This window comes from Uranotaenia lowii, chromosome 1 (genome assembly GCF_029784155.1).
Source record: "Uranotaenia lowii strain MFRU-FL chromosome 1, ASM2978415v1, whole genome shotgun sequence".
Taxonomy (NCBI): Eukaryota; Metazoa; Arthropoda; class Insecta; order Diptera; family Culicidae; genus Uranotaenia; species Uranotaenia lowii.
The window spans coordinates 45,720,429-45,746,621 of record NC_073691.1 but is presented as its reverse complement, the minus strand read 5'-3'; the positions used below and the strand labels follow the sequence as shown (position 1 = coordinate 45,746,621).

At 37.5% G+C, this 26,193-nt stretch overlaps 1 protein-coding gene across 7 annotated transcripts in view; it reads left to right on the top strand.

Annotated features, from left to right (window-relative positions):
• The window catches only part of LOC129753273 (uncharacterized), a 60,854-nt gene extending 35,067 nt beyond the window's left edge, over positions 1 to 25,787 (top strand). For 3 of the 7 annotated variants that reach the window (XM_055749094.1, XM_055749090.1, XM_055749108.1), the window contains exons 3-6: positions 10,330 to 10,623; positions 11,051 to 11,137; positions 11,200 to 11,735; positions 24,674 to 25,787. In XM_055749094.1, the coding sequence (XP_055605069.1) occupies positions 10,330 to 10,623; positions 11,051 to 11,137; positions 11,200 to 11,735; positions 24,674 to 24,887 (1,131 nt within the window). In that variant the 3' untranslated portion in view covers positions 24,888 to 25,787. Of the gene's footprint in view, positions 1 to 10,212; positions 10,624 to 11,050; positions 11,138 to 11,199; positions 11,794 to 24,673 lie in introns of all 7 variants that reach the window. The other 4 variants (XM_055749082.1, XM_055749075.1, XM_055749099.1 and 1 more) reach the window with 2 other exon arrangements.
• Positions 25,788 to 26,193: the final 406 nt, after the last annotated feature.

Genomic DNA, 26,193 nt, shown 5'->3' with positions numbered 1-26,193 from the left:
GCTTTCGTTGAAGGACGAGGTAAGAAAAGGGGCTAGCTCCTTATGATAAGTTTGCAGTGCTGAAATCGGGAAGGAATCCACACCAGGAGCTTTTCCAGGATCCAGTTTGGATATAATCGTCGTGACTTCCTGGACTGTGGTTGGCTGGAGATATATAGAATTTCTAATTCGCTTGATAGTGCCGTTCTCGTTGATATTCCCAGTCGATTGGTGTTGGTTTGCAAGATGTTTTCCAATTGAGGTGAAGAAATCGTTGAAAGCATTAGCCACGACTAATGGCTCATCCACAGAATCACCCTTTATATTCAGTACTAGGTCATCATGTTTTAAGTTCTTTCCAATTAATTCATTTATTTGTTTCCAAAGCAATTTCGCGTTGGAGGTACTCATCAGTTGTTCGTAGTATTCTATTTTCGTCTTCCGTTTCAAGCTCTGCAGTTTTTTATTAACATGCTTAAGTTGCTCGGACGTATTATGATCGCTGGGATTTCTTTTACATTTACTCAGGATCTTGTCTCTGGATTTTGACAGTTGCCACACTTCTAACGTCATCCAGGGGCAAAGTTTTTTCATTCTAACCGTAGCTGTGGAAACTTTGGTGTGTTTTTCAACAAATTGCTGATAACGTTCAGATATCGTGCGTAGTTTAGCATTGGGATCTAGGTTTCGTGAATCGAAATATCTAAGAAAGTCAATGAAGTCTCGATTCAGACCCATCCAATTCGTATGCCGCCGTGATAAACGTTTAATTTTAGACCCAGATTTTATAGAGGAATATGTTGTGAGAACTGGCCTGTGATCACTAATGTCCCACTCAAAAGTGTAGTTATTGATTGCATTAAGGTCACTTAGACGCACAACGCTGTGATCCAACAGGTTATTGCTGGATGGTCTAGTGATTATGTTGTTTGAAACAGTCAGACCAAAGCAATTCAGGAGACTTTGAAACTGCAGAACGGAGACATCGTTAGTTCTATTGATTGGGACATTTAAGTCTCCCAAGATAAAGATTGGTTTTCTGGGGTCCGCTTCTGAAAGGAGTCGTTCTAATTGGTCTAGGAAATTAGAAAAGTTGTAGTCTGGTGGCCGATAGATACCATAAACTGTAATCGGTTCTCCGTTCAAAATTATCTCAACTCCTATCGAGTGATACGAGTGACTAAGCTCGCTTAGGTGTGTATAGAATACACCTAAGCCACTCTAGGCTGACTGTGAAGAGGATCTGCGATTGCTTCGCCTCCTCTACATAGTCAGTCAGTGAGCCTAGCAAAAGTTTACCCGATCAGTTTTGAGCTTTCTACACAAATTGCCCTCCGCTTACATTCTTCACCACCTTTTCACTTCCTCTACGAAGCGCACTCGCTTCATCTATCCAGCTATATTCTTCCTAATGACTTAAACATTTCTACCTTAGAAGTTCATCTCGCCGCAATGCCATTAAAATAATATAATCATTAATTCTTTATCAAGGAACTAAAATTAAATACAGGAGCATAAAACATATTTTCTCATAATTAATATTAACATTAATTACTCACTCGGACATTCGTGTTATTGTCCAAAGCAGATGCACTCCTACAGCGTTCATCAATCGTCGGGATTCTGGCTATAAATTTTGAATTTGAACTCTCATTTCATGTCGGAAGTGAGGAGGAAAGCTTGCGTGTGACTTACGTGTCCAATATTCTGGTATCGGCCAGGGCGTCGGCGCCTACTCCGTCGTTTTGGAACACGTCCGTGGCAAAACTTCTATCACTCGACTCACTGTTTGTTATTATTGTTTGAGTTTTCGTAGCGTTTTCTTTACCGCCAGAACCCGGCGTCCATGAGTGCTTGCGAGTGTTTGCGAGAGAGTGAAACACTCCGCCGTACGAGATTGCTCTCCCGTCTGTGTCGCTCTGGATGTTGACGGTATTCGGGGTACTTTGTATGTAGCACATTTCGAGTACCTCTAGGTGCCTACGGTGTTTGTTGGAACTGTCTAGGACGGTGGCTTTATCGAAGTCAAACATGTGCTCCTGTTCGAAACAATGTTCAACAACAGCTGACTGCCGCAGTTCCCGGATGCTGGGGTTTGACGCTGTGGCCCCTGTTGCTAATATGCGTTTCAATTTGGTGACATCACATTTATGTTTCGACATTCTAGTCCGTAGTTTATAGCTGGTCTGCCCAACATAGCATTTGGAGCATTCTTCATCTCGTTCGGGAGCGCCTGCGCATGGGATATGGTAGACCACATTGGAGCGATCGATCGGCGATATCGGATCTTTGACCACAGGCAGTAGGCTGCGTATCGTGTGCTTTTGTGTGGTGCCGATGCGTACATGCGGGTAATCCGTCTTAAGTGCGCGGATTACTTTTGCAGTTAGGCCGTCGATGTGTAATATGGATCGGTAGTGTTGTGTGGGTGTATCTTGTGTGTTTTGGGGGGTGTCGGTTTCGTTCGCTTTTCGAATCAATCTGTTGATCAGGGTCTTCGGGTAATCGTTGATTCTCAGATTCTCATGGATTAATTTGATCGCCTCCTCGGGGGGAACATTGGTTGAAAAGTTTTTGACTCGTTTTATAAAATTTAACGCTGTGTTGATTTTGAGGCGCGTGTTGTGTGCTGATCGAAAGTTGAGAAATCGTCCCGAAGCTATTGATTTCTGGTACCACTCGGTTTTGATTGATTGGTCGGGTTGTCTAATCAATACTAAATCTAAGTACGGGAGACGGTAATTCGACTCGATCTCAACCGTAAATTGAATTTTGGGGTGGTACTGGTTAAACTTTTCTCTTACCTTTTCAACATGTTCGCGGGGCAAAGCTAGCAGTAGGTGGTCGACATATTTTCTTAGAACTGGTATCTGGAAATCGAGTGTCCGTGTCACGTTGTCCAAGAGCGATTCCATGACAAAATCAGCTATCGGACTAGAAACTGGATTGCCCATCGCCGTTCCGTATATTTGCTTGTAGAATTTGTTTTTGTATCTAAAATAACTGCAGGTCATGCAAAAGTTTACAATTTCAAGAAACATATCTAAATTGATGTTAGTATTCTTCTTTATGGCATCCCAATTGTTGATGATGTTGCTTAAAACGAGGTCCCTGGGGATGCATGTGAACAGGGACCTCGTTTTAAGCAACATCATCAACAATTGGGATGCCATAAAGAAGAATACTAACATCAATTTAGATATGTTTCTTGAAATTGTAAACTTTTGCATGACCTGCAGTTATTTTAGATACAAAAACAAATTCTACAAGCAAATATACGGAACGGCGATGGGCAATCCAGTTTCTAGTCCGATAGCTGATTTTGTCATGGAATCGCTCTTGGACAACGTGACACGGACACTCGATTTCCAGATACCAGTTCTATGAAAATATGTCGACGACCTACTGCTAGCTTTGCCCCGCGAACATGTTGAAAAGGTAAGAGAAAAGTTTAACCAGTACCACCCCAAAATTCAATTTACGGTTGAGATCGAGTCGAATTACCGTCTCCCGTACTTAGATTTAGTATTGATTAGACAACCCGACCAATCAATCAAAACCGAGTGGTACCAGAAATCAATAGCTTCGGGACGATTTCTCAACTTTCGATCAGCACACAACACGCGCCTCAAAATCAACACAGCGTTAAATTTTATAAAACGAGTCAAAAACTTTTCAGCCAATGTTCCCCCCGAGGAGGCGATCAAATTAATCCATGAGAATCTGAGAATCAACGATTACCCGAAGACCCTGATCAACAGATTGATTCGTAAAGCGAACGAAACCGACACCCCCCAAAACACACAAGATACACCCACACAACACTACCGAGCCATATTACACATCGACGGCCTAACTGCAAAAGTAATCCGCGCACTTAAGACGGATTACCCGCATGTACGCATCGGCACCACACAAAAGCACACGATACGCAGCCTACTGCCTGTGGTCAAAGATCCGATATCGCCGATCGATCGCTCCAATGTGGTCTACCATATCCCATGCGCAGGCGCTCCCGAACGAGATGAAGAATGCTCCAAATGCTATGTTGGGCAGACCAGCTATAAACTACGGACTAGAATGTCGAAACATAAATGTGATGTCACCAAATTGAAACGCATATTAGCAACAGGGGCCACAGCGTCAAACCCCAGCATCCGGGAACTGCGGCAGTCAGCTGTTGTTGAACATTGTTTCGAACAGGAGCACATGTTTGACTTCGATAAAGCCACCGTCCTAGACAGTTCCAACAAACACCGTAGGCATCTAGAGGTACTCGAAATGTGCTACACAGACGACACAGAGCGACACAGACGGGAGAGCAATCTCGTACGGCGGAGTGTTTCACTCTCTCGCAAACACTCGCAAGCACTCATGGACGCCGGGTTCTGGCGGTAAGGAAAACGCTACGAAAACTCAAACAATAATAACAAACAGTGAGTCGAGTGATAGAAGTTTTGCCACGGACGTGTTCCAAAACGACGGAGTAGGCGCCGACGCCCTGGCCGATACCAGAATATTGGACACGTAAGTCACACGCAAGCTTTCCTTCTCACTTCCGACATGAAATGAGAGTTCAAATTCAAAATTTATAGCCAGAATCCCGACGATTGATGAACGCTGTAGGAGTGCATCTGCTTTGGACAATAACACGAATGTCCGAGTGAGTAATTAATGTTAATATTAATTATGAGAAAATATGTTTTATGCTCCTGTATTTAATTTTAGTTCCTTGATAAAGAATTAATATAATTCGAAACGTTGGATGAAGCACATATAAAAAGTGTTATAATTAACCTGATAAGACCGAAAAGCCAATACATAACCTCAAAACTCAGATGCAGATGGCGCTGTGATCATCAAAAATTCGAACGGCGTCTGACAGGGACTATTCGTTGTTGCGATTGGCTTATAGGCAATAGGACTTGTTCTCACCTGATGGCTCGCAGCCAGTTGATACTTCGTCGAGGTTTTGGGATCGTGGGGACCTCTTTTTGCTCTATGTCGGCCAGATGTAGAGCTATCCCAACCGCATCGGGCTACGGTCATTCAACGTGAGCAATGCTCACTGAGCATTCGGTGCAACGGCAGAAGCAGGGTGTGAAGGACGGATCAAATAAAAACAAACGAGCGATGGCGGTTTTTATTTGGCAGCGAATCGGAATTACAAAGTCTTTCAACAGGCTTTTTATGAATGTAATTTGCAGGTTTTGGCGTTTCGATTGCAACAGCAGCAACAGCAGGGTGGTATAAATGAAGCAAGCAACAACAGCAGCAGCGGGTAAGTCGATTAATTTCGATCGAGTATCAGGTTGGTGGCTTTTGGCGAGGTGGGAGAGCTGTGGGCAGTGGGCGGGGTAGCAGGCGCACTCTATCGACCGTTCTCTAGCCAAAGTAAAAGTAAAGTCACTTTTTACGTACCATTCCAAGCCAACGAAGATATCTCGATGTGCGTAGTCGGTGACGCTGGTGTCAATTTATTTGGTTCTGGGCGAGGCGGTGCAGCTGGGGCAGTTTTTCAGGATTAAAATAGCCAAAAATCGGAGCGGTTAATCAAGCAGTATTCACAAGAGCAGGGTTGCCAGGAATTTTTTTGGTGCAATTTTACTGAGTCATTTTCTTAGATCATTTTTTTTTGCTAGTTTTAAAATACACATGGAAGCTAATAAAACCAACTCTTGTGATTCTGTCTTGGTACATTAAGTACCTACTTGAAAATTATCAAATTTTCAAGGTGATAAAATATTCAATTTTCCCTTACAAACCAAAAATTTCAAATTAACTCATGCAATCTATACTTAAAAGTTCTGCAAAAAATCATGAATGAATTGTGAAAAAAAGCAAAAGTTTTCAGACCTCAGGGTTTGATAAATTCAAAAATGACCCCAAATCGACTCAGTCTATTATTACATCCATTACATTACATCCGTAACGGAAAAATCAGCAGCTAGACTTCAAAAAATATGATACTTTAGATCGAGTTAGGATTTTCAGCAGGTACAAACGAAGGGCATAATTTTCTAGAGAATTGCAGCACTAGACTGAATCGAATTGGGGTCATTTTTGACTTTCTCAAACCCTGGGGTCTTGAAAGCTTCTTTTTTGGTCCAAAACTCATCCATGATTTTTTGCAGAATTTTTAAATAACGTTTACATGAGTAAATTTGAACTTTTAGGTTTGTATGGAAAAATTGAATATTTTGTATTGAAAAATCATAATCATTTTCGTTTCTTCTGTGGAACCGAGCCAGCTGAAGGTTTTTGTGCCAATTTATAAGTTTCTTAAGGGAACTGTAACTTTGTATCTTATTAGGCAAGAAAGTTATTAGCTGTTTAACAGGGGTATGTCTTTTCGCATTGATAAACAATAAATTCAATTGACATCATTTCTGGAGCCTCGCGAAGTACTGCATGAAAAGTCGTCTTGCAATATCTCACTAGGCACCCAGCAGTGATGTCAATTGAATTTATCGTTTATCAATGCGAAAAGACATACCCTCATTCAACACCTTATAACTTTTTTGTGTATTAAAATACAAAGTTACGATCTTCGACAAAGTTGTTCAGCGGAAAATTTCCTTTAGGTAATATGTAAATTGGCATAAAAAACCATAAGCAGACCCGGTTTTACAGAAGAAACAAAAATGATGTTGATTTTTCAGCACAAAATATTTAATTTTCCCATACAAACCTAAAAGTTCAAATTTACTCATGTAAACGTTTCTTAAAAATTCTGCAAAAATCATGGATGAGTTTTGGACCACAACGAAGCTTTTAAGGTCCCAGGGTTTAAGAAATTCAAAAATCACCCCAATGACTGAAAAGGAACCCCGGTTGTAACGAACGCGATGATAACAAACAGAGAAGGCTACACATGGATAGAATCGTTTCTGAGTTAAAGGGAGCTTTTCTTAGCACCATCTTTTTCATATCATCTTTTTGTTCGTTCGCACTGCAAGTTTCCGCTTGTGGGGCTATCTACGTTTGACCTACTAGTGTGTGGAGGTAGATACAACTCTATCTGTGTGTCTTCTTAATAAAATTCTACCCGCTCATTTTCACAATATTTCATTTATTCCAATTTCTACTCGTCTTTAAAACATTTCAAATTCTTAAGATGTTCTTACTAAAAAAAGACGTCACTTTTAACCGCTGAGGCCGATAAATCAAGTAACAATCATAAATAACGTTGATTGATCTCTTCTGAATTACGAATAACTATTCTAATTTATCTTTTTACAAAAATCAAATGGAATTGTTATTCTTGCGGATTGTTGAGAATAATTTAAACTTATGTGTATAAGGAGATGGTCACTTGCATCTGGAACAGCTTGAATTCAATGCTACTTTGCAACTATTTGCCCAGTTTTCGGCATCCGAAGGAATACCCGGTGACCATACTCGTTCTCTAAGAATAAATTTTAGTTTGGCAGCGGATGGGTGTCCATTATGTGCGATATTCAGCGTTTTTTTCTTGGAGGCATTTAGGAATTACAACGCAGCCTCCTTTGTGTAAGAGTCCATTTTCTGGTAAAGCTTCGCCTTCACCAGCTCAAACCTTCGTAGTCGTGTTGACCAAATGTCCGATTTTAGCGCTTCTAGGACGCCAGCCAATGTTTCGTCACGAGAAGTGTCTTTGGAAATTTCGTCGTTTGTCAAAAAATGCAGGTTTCATATTTTAAGCACAGCTAACTCTCAGGGGATCGATTCCTCGCGAAATGGTTCATCAGTTCCTACGTACAACCTCGACGAAGGGTCCGCAATGTTTTCTCTACCTTTCACGAATTCAACCTCATAGCTGTAAGGACTTAACCTCAATGCCCATCCATCGGCTCGGGTTAACGTCCTTTTCGAGTCCTCTCTCGATCGATTCAAAATAAAGCTCACCCGTCCTTATGGAAAATAAGAAAAATATTCATCTGCCCACACTGCCGCTAGGCCTTCCCGTTGATGCAGAGCATATCTCTTTTCCGTTGAGGTTAATGCTTTCGATCCAAAACTTATAATTCTCCTCTTTCCTTCAGTGGATTCCTGGACCAAGACCACTCCCAGTGCGATAGGGGACGCATCGGTATATAGTATGGTCTTGTCTACTTCACAAAAATAGCCCTGAGCTACTGTCGACTCAACGATATTCTGTTCTATCTGATCGAAAGCCTTACTATGCGCAGGACCTGAACTCCAAGTCTTTTCGATTGCCACTGACCAGAGAGGGCTTGTAGTATCAGCAAAATTCTTAATGTAGGCACTCACAAAGAAAGCTAGTCCTAAGGAACTTGAGCTACTTAAAGTCTCAACTCTTTGATCGTTTCCGCAAATACGAGAATATCGATAAATTATAATCCCCCTTCTAATCCTTCAAAAATGCGAGACATTTCTCTTTGAAATATCTCTGGCGTGCAGTTTACCCCGAACATCAATCGGGTAAAACGGTACATTCCGTTTTCGAAAAGAAAGGTTGTCAGGTCCCTGGATTCTTTGGCTAACTCGAGATGGTAGTACGCACTTGTCGAGTCAAGTTTGGCACAGTGTTGGGCGCCGCACACAGGGGTAAAGGGTGATACGGTCAAAATTTGGTAAATATCAACTTGACGTATTTCTTTCAATTTTGCATTTAAAAAACCTGAACACCCCTCATTTTGAAGGTGTGTGTGTGTAGAATGTTGCTCCTATTTTGATTTTTGAATTCACTCTTCAGTTGTCAAATGCCGTCCAAAGAAGAAGAGCAGCGTATCAAAATTTTGCTCACGCATCGCGAAAATCCAAGCTGCTCGCACGCAAAGCTGGCAAAATCGCTAAAAGTTGCCAAATCAACCGTTACAAATGTAATTAAAGTGTTTGGGGAACGTTTGTCGACAGCCAGGAAGTCTTTATCGGGGGGAAATCGAAAACTGGAAGCCGCTGAGACAACAAAGAGAGTTGCCGGTAGTTTCAATCGAAACCCTAACCTTTCTCTCCGAGATGCCGCAAATTAGCTGGGTGTATCGTCTACAAAAGTGCATCGAGCCAAAAAACGAGCCGGACTATCGACTTACAAGAAAGTACTGACTCCAAATCGCGATGATAAACAAAATACGAAGGCCAAAGCGCGATCCCGGAGGCTGTACACGACAATGCTGACGAAGTTTGACTGCGTGGTAATGGACGACGAAACCTACGTCAAAGCCGACTACAAGCAGCTTCCGGGACAGGAGTTTTATAAGGCAAAAGGAAGGGGAAAGTTAGCAGATATTTTCAAGCACATGAAACTGTCAAAGTTCGCGAAGAAATATCTGGTTTGGTGAGCCATCTGTACCTGTGGTTTGAAAAGCAGCATTTTCGTAGCTTCCGATACTGTCAACCAAGAAATTTACGTGAAAGAGTGTTTGAATAAACGTCTGCTGCCTTTCCTGAAGAATCATGGTTGTTCCGTACTGTTTGGCCGGATTTGGCATCTTGCCATTACGGTAAAAAGGCCATGGAGTGGTACGCCGCCAACAACGTGCAGGTGGTTCCCAAGGACAAGAACCCTCCCAACACGCCAGAGCTCCGCCCAATTGAGAAATACCGGGCTATTGTCAAGCGGAACCTAAAGAAGACCAAAAAAAAAACTGCTAAGGACGAGCAGCAGTTCAAGGCAAACTGGCTTTCTGCGGCGAAGAAGGTGGACAAGGTGGCTGTACAAAATCTGAAGGCAGGGCGTAAGGCCCGGCAATTCGGGTTTGGAAAACCGGAAGCCTAACTGAATATTTTTCCTGAATTTTATACTTATTAAACTTGAAAAAGAAATTAAATTTGATTTTTTAAATAAACGATTTCACCGATTTATACGCGTTTTCCCTTGACCTAATTTTGACTGTATCACCCTTTAGGAAAAAAAAAATCTACGGAAGTTTTCAAATGTTTTCATGTTTGAAGTTTTGAAGTACACAAGACAAACTAGCAAAAAGAGAAGTTGTTTCTATTTAAAGTGTTGAAATGTGTTATCGCCAAACGAAATTTTTGAATATTTTAGAACTCATACGTTTTTAATGACGAGAACAAATTTTCCTATTGTATTTTCAAACCGGTTTCGCTCTAGTGTAGAAGAATGTCAATCACCGATTTGTACTAGCATACCTACCTTACACACTTGTTTTGGTACAGTAGCACGTTCTTGAGGAAATTGTCCAATCGTTCCACAGCTAGGTTTTTGTGTTCCCCTTCCGAAATCTGACCTCCCCACATACACCCACACATCCGCGAGCGATGTAGCTTCCAACCGTTCCGATCCTGATGATTTCGCCTGTTTCTTCTGCTCCTTCCAACAACAACAACAACAACAACGATGACTGGTTCCGGCGCACCGCTGCGGCCGTAATCCACGGGCAGGACTTCCGGAATCCGACGATGGGTGGTGCCGGAGGTGGTGCTACCCGAACCAAGGGGTGCAGTGCTGGAGGTGGCGGGGCCCCACTGCGTAGCGCTTCCGGCCAGATCGTGACCGGGTTTACGGATGATCCGATCATCAGCTTCAACGATGCCAACCGGTATCACGTGGACAACGAGCTGCGGTACAAGACGTCGGCGGCCCAGAAGCAATCGTATCGGGCCGAGTTGGATCGGATTGTGGCGGAGAAGGAGAACCGGCGAAAGACGCGGAGCTCGGAGGCCGACCCGAAGACGGTGAGTACTTTCATAAAGGGGATGACGACGGTTGGAGGAAGAGTTTTGGGTTTATGCACTTGTGTGGTTTTACTATAAGTTAAAGATGGATAAGAATCATGTCTCGGTTTTAACCGGACTGTTTGTAAAATTAGGTTATAGAGAATAAACGTGAAGTTAGGTAAGTTTTACTCCATAAAGACTCATTATAAAAGTGTATAAATAAGTACTAGAACGTGTTTAAACTCGAATGAAATTAAATTAACCATTTTCCGCATCATGGGATCGCTTCCATTTATTTTCTCGACCATAGGAAGTGAAATCTATTATTTTTAAATATTGTCGGACATGTTCTTAAAAACATTTGGTTGGTTGAAAATATACTAATTTTATTTTATCGAACTCGTTGTTTACAATCATTGATTACACTTTGCTGTGTGTCTTCCAGAATGGTGGCCCTTGGGGCAAACCCGGTCCCGGTGGGAAACCATGGAGGCCTCCGAAGAACATTGGTCACAATTTTATGAAATCGATGGTTCGTAGTACGATGTCGATGAAGTCCCATTACAGATGCTAATAAACGTAATTTTTGTTCAGGGTTGGACCACCAAGGAAACCCTGCAGGATCTGGACATCGAAATAGTGACCAAGATGCAGCGGCAGCTGGAGGAGGAAAACAAATATCTGAAACGGTTCTCGAACTGCTGTTCCCGGTGCGTGTGCCAATGCGTTAGCAACAGTCTGGATCCTCCTGCGATGGCGGCCCCGGGAAGTGCCCAGGTGTCCCGCCCCGTTGTAAGCCCTCCGAAATACCAACAAACGCCTCCAGCCACTGCCCCTTCGAGTCAGGTTCAGCAATCGATGATGGTCGGCCGGATGGATGAACCGAATCCGAGCACCGACAAGATCACGGATCGACGAGTTCCTCGGCTGTGCCAGCAGAATCAGCATGCAACCTTGGGGCGGGCCCCAGCAGCTGCTAGGAAGGGTAGCAAAGTGCCGCCCACCCGAAACTGTATGATCACCGGAGGGGTGGAGCTGGTACCTCTTTTGGCCAAACGCCGATCGCAAGCGCGCCCCATCAGCCTCGGAACTACCGATGTGACCAAGATCGATAAGTACATCTACAATGGGTAATCTATCATCCCGACGAAATCCTGCACAAATCGCGCACCAATTGATCGACAAATAGTACAGCATCCAATTTTTAATGAGACCCTGCGGAGCTAGGGTGTGTCAAGTTCACAATGTTTTCGAATTTCTAGGCGTACTCTTAAAAGTTTTTCAGATTTTTAAAATGACACCAAGTTACATGGGTCGTGGTTTAAAGTGTTGTATGAAAAAATGCAAAATTATCGATGATACTCGCTTTTCGGATTAATAAAAAAAAATATGTAGAAAAAGGAGGTATTTTGGAGCAGGGACATAATTTGGACCACCTTGCAACATTTTCCACTGTTTTTCTTATAATTCAATTTATTTTAAATGTTGGACAAGTTTAGTTAAAGTTTGGGTTTCAGCAATTTTCATGACTTTTCAATTTTTGATAGAATCACTTGTAAATGGATACAAAGTCCACAATATGTATCTGGTCCAAAATAAGTCCTTACCATACCACCTTAAATAGTGGGATAAAAGATGAAAAATACGCCTCTTTTTTCCCTGCTTCCTACATCCATTACTTCTTCATAATCTCACTTTAGATCGTAATCTGCATCAACGAAAAGTTAATCTTTTTTTTCGAACAAAAATTTAAATAATTTCAGATTTTTTATTGTCCTATAAAGTAATATCAAAGAACAAAAATAGTACAGCACGAAAACTTATAATAAAAATTTTAAATTGTATTATATATAAAATATTAAATATACTAAATAATTTTAAAAATAAAGAATAACTCTTTCAAAGTCGGAATTTATTTAAAATTAAAATTCGAAACGAAATGTAGTTGAAACTAAGGAAATCAAGCAAAAAATTTCGTTCCGAATCAAAGTTTGAATTGAGGTTTGAATTCAAGAAACCCAAACAAGAAATTTTGATCCCAATCAAGGTTTTAATTCAATACATGAAGGGTCATGGATTTATTGAGGGAATGTTGTACTGTATAAAATTTACAATTTATATTGCAATGTTGATGGTTTACTAAGGCTATTCGAGTATTGAACTGCGATTTAAACCTCAAAAACTCAGTTCAGATCCAATATATGACATCAATACCCGTTATTAAATTTTAAATATGATAGAAAACATTTGAGTAATCTACCTGATTCCATACTTTATTGGAAACTTGCTGACCCGGTGTGCTTTACTACGCCTTTTAAAAATAAAAAAATTGTATTAAAAAAAATTACACTATAAATAATTTTTCGATATCTTTACAATGAGAACTTTCTCATCAAATTATTAAATATAGGAATACAAAGAAGATTGTAATATTTTTATGAACTTGATATGAAATTGTTTTTGAATAATGGTTATAAGTTTGTTTTAAGAGCTCGTTTTTATTTTCCTTTCTCCCCTACTACAGTGGGGAGAGGGTCCACGAACTGCCATAACAACATTTTTCGTGACCAAATAACATCACACATATGGCTCTATTTTCTTGATAAGTTTTTGCGCTATACATCCCAAGTAACAATTTTAGCTTTATTATGTTCAGCAAAATGTCGTTTGGACCATAGCATTAATCTTCATAAAAAGCTAAAGCACATTCTATAACATCACCTGGACTCTAATAAAGCCAAAATCAGGCTATTTGGCCCTATCCTAGGAACGTCATCATGACCAATCATTGTTAGTCATCAATATTGGTCACTGAAGCTTTTAAAAAGCTATTATAAAACATGAATTTTTTTGTTTTTTTCGGTTCTGTGAGTTCTCGGATTTTTTTTTTTATTTTTTCCAGCAACCGTAATGGTTGATGAATGATGATTGCATTATTCAGATATGATCTGGTAAAATTAATACCTAAAAAACCAATGTTTTACCCATATAATGAGCGTCTTTTCTACTGCCAGTCAAGATTTTAGGTAAAATGTGTATGAAATAGTATCTTAAAATAAATGCGCCTCGTCAAATCTGATGGTCAATCATGATGGGATTGATGGAAAAAAGGCCTGAAAAAATATTTTCCAATGCTTGCATTGTGAATCCATCAACATGGCGTCATTTTGTACCCTTCGATTTTGCAACCAACATGGCGTGAGTCAATTCATAGTTTTATTATGGTTTAATGATGACCCCAAAAAAAGCTACGATTTGACGTTTCTCTCGCAAGCCAACCAATTAAACGCTTAGGATGAGTTCCTCATTTCTGAGTTGTTTATCATTAGTACAGTAAATGAGGGCAGACTTTTTGAATGAAAAGGGATTGGTTTTCAATGACCCGTGGAATAAATCATGAGTTGAAGTCAAATTTCGTTGTCTGACGCCATCTTGAAATCCAAGATGGCGGCTTCCGCTGAACTTTAAAATGGTGTAAATGACTTGAAATCGCATGAAACCCCAACAAAATGGGTATCGGGTGAAAGGGCTAAACGAGAAAAAGTCGAATTTCACTATCCGACGCCATCTTGAAATCCAAGATGGCAGCTTCCACTGAATTTAGAATGCTGTTAATCAATGAAAATCGCTTGAACACAACTTTTTTCATGTAATACTACATTAAAACTACTATTTTAAAACAATTTAGATCATTTTAAATCACTTTTATTATTTTTTCATTATGTTTCTAATGCATTTAGAACTTTTCTTGTTTTGTTTATAGTTTTTGATTTTTTTTGCCATTTATGTAATTCTTTTATTCCTATCATGCTATTATGTCTAAATTGTATTGGTCTTATTCTAGCGAAAACTATAAGGTTATGTTGTTTCTGTTAACCGTCTGATTTTGGCACATGTGCCAAATTCGATGTTGCCAAAATCGAATGTTGCCAAAAACGAACGGGGTCTGTATTGTGGTGGTTTTTGTGGGATTTTCAGTCACTTACAGATTTTCAGAGAAACGCGAAAACAGATATTTGACTTCTATCATTTAGCCTTAGCACCCAATACAATATATTTGGAAGTTTCATGCTATTTTCATTCATTGACAGTATTTTTAAGTTCAGCTGAAGCCACCATCCTGGATTTCAAGATAGCGTCAGAATGCAAAAATAAACTTTTTATAGCTTATTCCAATTGACAAACACCCATATTTTGGAGGTTTCATGCGATATTCAATGATTTAGAGCATTTTTAAAGTTTATAGAAAGCTGCCATCTTGGATTTCAAGATGGCGTAAGATAGCAATATTCGACTTCTACTCGTTAAGCCCTTTCACCCACTACCAATTTGGGTTTCATGTCATTTTAAGTCATTCACTACATTTTAAAGTTTAGCGGAAGCCGCCATCTTGGATTTCAAGATGGCGTAAGATAGCGTAATTGAACTTCTACCGGTTGATTTCTTTTAACTTACCCCTATAATAGAGATTTATGCGATTTTCAGTCATTTACAGTATTTTTAAGTTGAGCGGTAGCCGCCATCTTAGATTTAAGATGGCGACGGGCAACGAAATTCGACTTCTACTCGTTTATTACTTTCACCTTATAACCATATTGTGAAGGTTTCACGATATTTTCAGTAATTTACAGCTTTGAAAATAAAAGCGGAAGCCGCCATCTTGAATTAATGATGGCATCAAGCATTTTTTCCTACTATTTGGGCCCTTTCACTCAATACTCATATTGTAAAGATATTCATACCACTTTCGGTGATTTCAAGTTTTCAAAGATGTATTTTTTTAATTTAAACTCAAAACCAACACGCAAAACCTACCAAAAATGTGTAAAAATGGGAGTTCCAATTCAAATATGTGCTATCTAATCTGAGCGTGTCCTGTTTTGACATTTTGATCGAGAACTGTCACTAAGTTTTATGGCGGTATAATAATCAGGCTCTGAGTGCTATTATAGAACATGCAAATGAAAACTTGGAGCAAACTTCTAAGTTTGTGTTTAATTATAGTTTTAAAAAAGCATTCATAACTCTTTCAAAATAAATAAAACAGTATGTTTGATAAAAGTTTTATTAGCGTTTTCAAAACCATTTGAAAACATATGGCTGAAAATAAATATAAGCATTCTGCATGACCATAATAAAACCGTCATAAAACGAGCTGCACAAAAAAATGCCATAATTAAACCATAATAAAACTTCCTAATGCTAGTTGGCATAATCTGTGTTACTTGGGATACTTTCCTTCTTCCCGTTTCTCCTCTGAAAGAATAAGAGGGATCCTAAAAAAATTCTTTCATGTAAAATAGAGATTCATTTGCCTGAAAAGTTTTAAAAACAATTCGATAAAACCTCCCTTATTCCCGGCTCTGTACTGTATAGAATTTCTCCTTTAAAAAAGTAGAAACATTTTTGATACTCGAATATTTACTTAGGATAAGTTCCGCACAAAACTGTACGGAATTACTTTTCCCCTCTCTCGTTCCCCTCTGGAAGAGAAAAGGTTTTTTTTAATAATCATAGAATTATTTCTTGTATCCTACTCTCCCCGGTTAAATTCGATTAGATTTATATGATGAACTCTTGAATTGATCAAAACAAACGTATGGCAGCTTTTTTTTCTCTTTCCTATCCCGTGACACAGTGGGGCAGGAAAGCTTGGCCAAAATCCCTTTTTGTAAATTTCGTAAATTCATGATAAATTTGTGCTTTTCAGAAACTGGACATTACACCGATCACAAATCTGTCAAACAAATCCTAAAATTCGTTGTTTCATAAAATTTTCTACGTAGGTGAAGTTAGGGTTTGATGCAGTTGCATTTTATCGCAAAAAAAAATATTTTCAATACTCCACTCAAATTTTATCCATTGATGAAATGATAAAAAATAGCATGGATGTGTTCAAAATAATATGAAATTTATTTATTTGAGGTTGATGAATTGAAAAAAAAATTTCTTTTGCGAGCATAAACATATAACGTTAAAAAAATTCGAATTTTCATCATATTCGGACATCTGGAAAACATGTTACCCCACTCTCATTCCTACTCAAACATTTAAATGGAAGTCTCAGCTATCCAACAAAACGAAAACTAGTTGCCACTTTTTGCCAATTCAAAAGTTATTCACGTTTTAGTGAAACATTTTTTGGGACAAATTTCGTACTTTTTGAATGGCTTTTGAGATTGGTTTTTGCTAGAAAAACTTGAACTCAATCGAATTTGAAATTCAGCTCATTTATTTTTTTTCAAAACTTATTTTCCTTTTAGCTATTTTGATAATACTATTTCGGTTTTTAAAAGTTTTTTTTTATCTACAGACAAGCAGGTAAGATTCTTTGGAATATAAACTTTCTATAACTTTCCCAAATCCTTTTCGGTCAGATGCGTAGTATCAATTAACTAACTTTGTTTTTGATTCAACTTTTTGTTTTCTATAAAATGTTTCTACAACGTTCGTTCAAAAGGAAAAAAACTAGATCTTCTAGTTTTACTCAAAAATAAATTAGAAATTATGTATACACTGAATGGTTGGATATTTAAAAAAAACAATGCAACCATATTTTATTGCGGTCAAACTAAGCAACAGCCTACTTGATTCATTAGCTACTTATAAAAGGTACAAATACGAGTTTATGGCTTATTTATCAGAACTTATTTGTTCTGTAAATGAGCTCTGACCTCGTGCACGTGTTTTTATTGGTTTGAAGAAAGTTTGGCAGATTTTTTATGAAGTTTTTTTCCCGAGGTTTGGTTCAAAATGTTCCGAAGACGAGACTAACCCCAACTTCAGTTCGGTTTAATTGTTGAATTCTCGAGTTATACATACATTTTATATTTAATTTGTATGGAAGCATTCGTTTCATAGATGGAATGAGTTTTAAGCTATCATAATGAACAATTTGTTCCTTTTCAAGTTCCTACCAGTTGTTAGATCTTTAGTGGTTGTTTGGTTAGTTTTTAAAAATGTAGAATTTTTTAACCATTTATATGAAATCTCCTTGTTCCAGTAAAGAGGTGGGTCTCAAACTAGCGTTACAATAACATGCATTTCTATCTTGAAAAATTTGTATCCATCTGCATTATTAATTCAAGAGTTGTGCAGATATTCAGGTAACAGTTTTATGGGGGCCCCTTATTCTTGTGAGAGGAGGGATTTCAAAACATCATTTAACTTTTTAAAAGTCCTAAAAACCCTTAGGAAAAAGTCGGGTCGGAAACCCTAAGGTAGAATCGTAATAGAAAATCAGATATTGCTATTTTCATCGCAGTTTTCGTGCAAATGGGCAGTTTAGGTTGTTTACTATCGCATTAACCATTGGAATTAGTAAGTTTCATTTATCAATACTGTTTCTATAGCTATCTAAAATATGCTTGCAAATTACACTTTTGAAAAATGGTCAGGTAAAACGGACGCTGATAAAAAAAAGGTACATTTTGCCTCAAAAATTGCTTTAAAAGTAGATATTTTTGTGGGTTAAGTATTCGAAAACGTTTTTAAATCAAACTGAAACAGACTTGTTCGAGTCCAGTCGCGAAACAATGGGGTTTCGGAATTCCGTATTTTATAGTCGCTTTCTTCACCAGAGATCCTATTTTTACAGTTTTTATAGTCTGTTTGAGATGGTGAGTGCTTTTCGACCGATTATTGCTCTTGCCAAGGTCTTTTGAAGGCATATGGAGGATCCAACCGATGAAAAATTTAAAATACCTGGAGAAAATGATGTGTCCGTTTTACCTGACCTTGAGGTGTTCTTCTTACCCGCCTTAGCAACTTTTTTTCAAAACTGCTGAAACTGCTGAACAACAACCCTGTGGCCGAAATTCGCTTATTTTCCTCCAGATGGTTAAAAAGAAGCCCAATAAACACTCTAACTTTAAAAACGGTTGAAATTTTAGAAAATTTTGCGAATTATGAACTATTCTATGAGGAGAGAAAATTACATCAAATAATGGATCTTCAAAGTTTTTGTTTGTTTTGTTTACTATTATGGGATTATTTATTATGTTATAGATAAATAAAGGGTCTCGAAAGTGTTAATACACTTAGGCGAACATATTCGCATCATTAGATTTGTGCCAAACACTGTAATTTTCGAAATATTGAAAGTGTCCGTTTTACCCGACTTTCCCCTACATGAAAACTTTCACGCCGATCGAACTAGCTTCCAAGTTAATAAGGATATTAGCCATACAAAGTTATCTAGATAAAATTTCACAACATCTAGATGAAAAAAAAATTACATTAAATTAAAGATTTTGATCAGATGAACAACTTTTGAGAAGACTTCAAAGTAGTAGGATTTGAATTGAAAAAGTTATTAGATTTTGGCCATCCATTTTTGGTCAGGTCTGTCCCACTGTGCGTGAGGCGAACCAAATCGTCTAAGAAATATTTCTTGTTTTTAAATACTCTTCTCAATGTGTTACCATCTGCTAGATTAGCACTCGAGTTATTAAAAAATTGTATGGGAGCTCCCCTTCCCCCTTCCTATCGAATCAGTGAAAGGAGGAAGAAGCCCAAGTGATCCAAAAATGCTGTATGAAAACCTCCCTCCTCCTTCCCTCTTACCATCGAAGAGAGGAAGAGGTCTCGAAACACAAAAAAAAATTATCGTACTCGAATATACTTCCATAATAAATTGGATTTTTTTTTTGTTTTATTAGTTCTTGAGTAATGCATAAAGGGAGACCCCTCCTCCCTTATCATACCCTCGGTGGAAGGACAGATGGGTCTTAAACATCGTAGAAACTTGATTCGTAGCCTTATACCTCCCTATGTGAATTTTGGATTCATTTGCATGATTAGTGATCGAATAATGCATTAAATTGTATGGAAGACCCCCTACCCAATCGAAGAGGATGGAGTTCCAAATAATTATAGAAACCTTTTTCGTACCCAAATAACCGTTTGCTTGATTATTTCTCGAATTGTGGGAAAAATTGTATGGAAGCCCCCTCCCCCGCTTCCTATTTCCCCATTTGAAGGAGGGAGGGGCACTAAACCATTTCAGGAACATCTATCGTAACCAAATACACTCCCATATCAAATTTGGTTCCATTTGCATAACCGGTTCTCAAGTTACCGTCAACTGGGGCAACATGCAACCCTTTTCAACTTCAATGGCTTCTAAAATCTTAATGCTTACAGATAATCATACCTCTTGTACATGAAAAGTTTTAAGGTTGATGGGACACCAAATCGACGTAGTCAGAAAAATTATTGGTTTTACCAGTTTTTTTTTTAAATTTTCAAAATCATGCGATTTTCATCCAACTAAGAAAAAGGGGTAAGTTGCAACAAACTCTGTAATTCATAAAAAATCAAATGAAAACGTTTGTAAATTTATAGTTTTTGATACATTTGTGATGTCATAATGCATAAAGCATCAATTTCAGTAATTTTTAGTTTTGTACGGATTAAATTATACATTATTTCTATCAAAAATGTTTTAAAGAAAAAAGTGTTATTCTGCTGCATACATTTAGGGGTAAAAAATACTACAAAATATTCTACTATCTTAAAACATGTAAAAAAATCATAGGATGGATGAAATTTGAATGTTAACAAACGCAAAATGCAAAACAATCATATCCCAGCATATGAAAACGCGATTTATGAGATTTAGTTCTGATTTGCATTTTGATGCATTTTGCCCCAGATTGGTAAGTGAATTATTAAAATATTTATTAAAAAAATTGGTGATTGTCCGAAAAATATTTATACACCAACAGTGCAGTGTTGGCATTGGATAATGAAAGCTATATAAGGTTTGTAGGTGGTATCATTGAGCCAATCCGTCATACGAGGTAAAGTTTTTTACGGCATCGAAAATTGTAAAGAATTGTACATCTATGTTCGATTTTTAAATTTGTTATGAGAATCAAAAACTTTAAAAAACTCTTTCACGATGTTAAAAACTATGTCATCATCATTTTGTTATCATTCAATGATAACTTTATTACAGTATATTGAAATAAAAATTGAATAAGGGTTGTTGCATCTAACCCTGCTTTTGCATGATGCCCCGTTTGACGGTATATAATCTTATTTTGTACAAATCTAATTTTGTAAATTTATGAATCCATTATGTCAAAACACTTACGTTCATCAATTTAAAAAAAAATCATTGGAAGAATATTAAAATTTTATCAATTTTTTCATCCCCGCCCCCTTTTTCGGATTCTGAGGGGTTTTTAAGTATTATTGAAACCATTCACGGCCTTAAAAACGGCTTCACACCAATTTTCACGTTGATCTGTTCAGTAGTTTCCAAAAGGTGTTCAAATTGTGTCAAATTTTTTATTAATTAGAAGAAGAGGCCCCCAACCCTTTTGGATTCGGAGGGGTTTGAAATAAAAATGATATTTTAAGACTTTACCAATAACATCTTGTCAGTTTTCCGCGGACACGAAACCAACTCGAGCGAGATCAGCTGGTTTGGAATTTCGGGTTGGTTGGTTGCCGGATATCATATTGTCAATCCGAACCACCGGTCGCTGATGGAAACTGGCTTGGGGACATCAAATCTGATGAAATTGAATTATCTTACCTCCCTGAACAATTTTTTTCTCATGTTTATTAACAAAGATCACGAGCACCACCAACCTCCGGGCTCTCCACGCCTACTTACTGCAAAAGTCAGCAAAGCTTCTAATTTAATAACCATGATTACAGCGACGTGTAGAAAAAGTGACTCGACTATCGTTACGTCACGCGCGGCGCAGAATAAGGGCCTTGATAAAAATGTTGGTTGTCTGAGAGGGAGAGCTCTAGATTTACAACACGTGGCAATATTGAGCGGCTATCTTGCGTAAAGGAGCCGTCACCCGTTTATGGGTCCAATGGCGACGAACGTGTTAAATGCACTTTTTTAAAGCAGCAGATTATAGCTTCGTTTTGGTAGTTTTAGTAAGCGGGTCCAAATAAATTCTCGAAGCGAGATAGTAAAGAGGGAGAACTCCAAAATTTGCAACGTGTGGCTAAACTGAGCGGCTATCTTGAGTAAGAGAGCGTCACACGTTTTTGGTGTGACGGGGCCTCCCAGGAAATACACCCGTTACCCGAATATGGGTCCCATGGCGACGAACGTGTTAAAATCCATGCAGAGCAACAGCGTGGCTGTGAAAAACCAGATTTTCCATGTGGTTAGCGCAGGCTTATCACAGGTATGGAATCTGTTAACTTAAAATATTCCCGTGAACAAAGTATATTAAGCAACTAATAATCTTAAATTTTTTTTTGAAACCTTAGCAAGGTAGCTGCATTTTGACATCTGAGAATGAGTGTGTGGATTGAGTTGTTCAGATTAAGAACTTTAGGAGAGAATGGGGATACTTGATCCAATCTTCTTATTTTCATAATATCTTTTTGGGAAAATTTTGCAACTCACCGTCTTTTGCATTTTCTGACAGCGTATAATTTTAAGTTTATATGCTCCCAAAGTTAGAACAATACATGAACTCGTAGATAAACTAGACGCATCACGAAGAGACTAAAAAAGTGATATTTTTTAAGTGTGATATTTTTTAAGTTACAGGAGACTTGGTCCTTAATGCAGGGTGCCCTGATCCTAGGCAAAAATCTAGTAATTTCCGAAGACAAAATTCCGTTAACTATTTTTTGCCATATTAGTTCTCATTTCACAGTTAGTAAGTATCAGACAAAGAGAATTCCAAAAGTTTGTCTACTACCCTATAATTATTGCATACTTAAAAGCGTAATTTTCTGATTTTTAAATAAATATAGTATTTTTAGTCCCTTTTAACAGAAAATTACTATCAACATTAGTTATTGGACAAATATAAGTAATTTCATGATAACCAATGATCACGATCCATTAAGAAGAAAAATATATCATTTTGGACTCTAGGGATGAAGTATACCCATACCATACATTTTGGAAACCTTCTTCTTTAATAAAATTGAGAGTTTCCTATTGCTTTGAAAATATGTCATAATGAAGTTCAAATTATACTCTTACAATTGACATTTTGGAATAAATATGTTTTTTATATATTTTTTTTCATGTGAGAGTGAGATACATTTTAAATCGATAAAAAAAGATCTTCAAATCACATTTCGTTAAATTTTTCAAACAAAGTTCTATAACTCGAAAAATGAAATTATGAAAATTTGTTGAAATAACAGCACTGTTGTTTTGTTTTATTTGGCACATTTTTCTAGAACACTTGATGTTTGTAAGGCATTCCTGTTTCGAGATATAGTTAAGGAATCAAGTATCCCCAGGGATCAAGTATCCTCACCCTCCTCTATTTGATGTTATTAAACCCTTTCAAATCCATATTCACGTTCTGCTGAAAAATTCACAGAATTGTAGTTATTTATATGATTACAAAAAACTTTTGTTCTACGAAAAACATTTTCATTGAGGAACTTTTTTAAGCATTTTTTTTCGAATTTTGCATTACTACTGTTGAGTTCATAGATAACGTGAAATGATGGGATCGATGCTGCAATGAAATAATCATCCGCAATGATAGATATAGGTATCCTGGTTCCTTTGAATTGTCACTTCCGGTTCTTTGAAATCCATTCACTTCTTTTGCATCACAATTTCATATCATCTGGAACCTGTTAAATTTAACTCTAATTTGAACCGTGGACGTACCCTTCGTTTTTCATACCAGTCTCATAGGGAAAAAAAATCGAAAATAGGAAAAATATACCGAATATAATAACGCTGTGCTATGTTCTGATAAAAATGGAAATTAATCAAAGAATGCTGAAAACGACAATTTTTTTAAATTTTATCTTACCAAAGTCATAAAAAATGAAATATCGAACGTCGAATTGGATTTCCTAGTGAATGTGACGGAAATTTATTTTCATAACGAATTGTTTCACTAGATGATTTTTTTGGTCCAACCAGAGAGGAATATACGTGTGTTTGAACGTAAAGAAGGCGTGTGCTCTGGGGTTGGAAAGGACACCGTAAATAAGCTTGAACTGCATTTTGTATGCAAAACTGCTTGCATTCATTTACAGAATAAAACAAGTTTTCCATTTACAATGTTTTAAATTTAAAAAAAAATGTCTTAAGCTAAGAAAGAACACTTTTCAAAGTTCTTTTTTATCAAAATTTCACAAGTTTTTTTAAAACTATGTTTGACAATCGTTTTGGCAATGACCCCCCTTCTCCCCCACTAAAAGAACGATACTCATCCGTCTTATTCGGTTCCGGATCCCTCTGTTCCACTCTTGAAGGTTGAATCGCCGTCGCTTGAAGAGTTGCTACATCTAGTCGTTCTGATTTGAGTCATTTGAATCTGGTGGCATCAGCTTTCCTGCTTCGCAAAATCCGGGGAACTATCCAAATATAAATAAAAAAAAACTGATTCTTCTTCAACACTTGATTTTAAATTTTTATGATTTGTCAGCTCCAAAAAAACGTGTCCGTCACTCACAAGCACAGCCTACCGAGTCCAGTTGATGTTTCGATAATAGGTTCATTTGGTTGACTTTGATTTCGTAACGCTTTCATAAGACCCCGTTTGAGGAGTGATAAGGTTTATAGGGCTAAATTTTTCTAAATCAGTGTATCTGATGACTCTAATATGCCGGTTACCCAATAAAAATGTGATTCAGTTTGTCTGATCATCTCCAAGACTTTGAAGTCAACAACGTTCTCATCATAGTATAATTTTTCTTAACGCTGAACGAGTTTTTCGGCAGTGTTGCTAGATTCCTTTAACGAATAAAAACCAAATTTCTCAGGAACGAATTTTTTTTTGCATTCGTTTTCAATCGCTTTGCAGGATTGAGTCAAGTCGCGACAGAGCTGAAAAAAGTGACTTTTCCGAAAAATTTTAGCATTTTCCTATACAAAACTTTGACAAAAACCCATGTCCCTTAATTGATTTTTGAAAATCGGAAAAAAATCACAAGTTGGTATCGACCCAAAAGAAAACTGTGTAGACTAGAGACGTTTAAAAATTCGAAAACAGTGTGAATTCGACATACCCTACTGCGGGGCAACGTGAATAATCTGAATATGTTTTCTCTTTCTCTCTCTCTGTTTTCCCCACCTGACCGACATGTCTCGTTGTTGCAGAAATCGCTGCGGAGATCAGTACTTGCAGGAGCTTTGCTTCCAGATGAGCCAGAAGCAACGGAACACGCAAAACAGCCGAACGGCAGACTTCGAGAGCAGCCGACAGCACTTCGAGGCGTGGTCCACGTTCTGGGGCCGTCCCGGACATGGCGCGCCCACCCAAAACACCCAAATGCACAACCTGGACAACCTGCTTTACTCAGCGCCCCGGTAAAGCGGAACTTGTACCAGACTGATAGGAGTCAACGTTTTTAAAGCACCAAAGCACACAATCTCACACTTCCTGAACGAGAGAAGCCTCCAGTAGTTGATCTTTTTTTTTTTATTATTGTTTACAATTAGAGTTAAATTGACCGAGATCTGAGGAGATCGATTTTGTTCACTTGTTTCGAAACAAGTGATAACAAATTCATAATTGAAACAAAAACTAACTTACTGAACACCAAACTTATTCAAACTTTGTCACGACTTGTGACTCACTAGAAAAGGTAATATGTATCAACTTATTATTGCATAAAGTTTATTCAAATCAAATCATTAACAGTAGAATGTTGTAGGAAAATAAACAATTTAACGGTTAGCAAATCTCTGAAATTGAAAGTTTATCCACCATGAATATTTAATCACAGAAAGCTAAAGAGTAGACAAAATGGAATTACAAAGAAATTTAATCACGTTAGTCATATGATGATTCACAATATAGAAAAGGAAATTAACCTAGTTTAAAATTTATCTAATCTGTTCGAGTTTAAGAGAAAAAAGTTACCAGTTGACAGTAAACTGAGTTATGAAAATTCTAGAATAGCGTCTAACGTCGTTAAAAAAAAGTTTTTATTCGACTTATAAAAAATATAAAAATCATTCTACCCAAAAGCAAAACTGAACGCTTCCTCCCATAGGTTAAGTGTATAAGAAATATTCTCGATTGACATGACTGTTGAACATAGTGCGGCTCTAGCTTATACGAACAATATGAAAGAAGCAATGAATAGTGTAGTGTAGTGTAGTTGAAGTATTCATTAAGTCGAATTTAACATTAGGTTTAAGACATGTTACTAATGGTATGATGATGAGTTACATCAAAAAGTAAAAAAAAATTATATAATAAAATGGGAACACATAGTAAGAACATATTGGTTTGATTTATCTTGATGACAGCACATTATCAATTAATGAAGTCAAATGACATTTTGGAATTATAACCAAGGTTGCCGAAAAACAGAATAATCTACAATTTTTACAAATTTTGAGCAAATTTTTATCAAAGAATCTATGTCAAGGAACACAGATTTTTGGAAATATTCACAAATTTTCTAAATTGTAAACATATTTTCATTCATCATTTTTTACATCAATGTAAATTTTGTATTTCTAACTATGATTTGAAAAAAATATGAAAAATTGGTAATGTCAATTGATTTGGTTCAAAAAAAAAAAGTAAAAATGATCCAATGTTTTATGACTTTTCAATGAAATTAATGGAAACAGTATCACAGAAATCCATCACAGAAATCCATCAC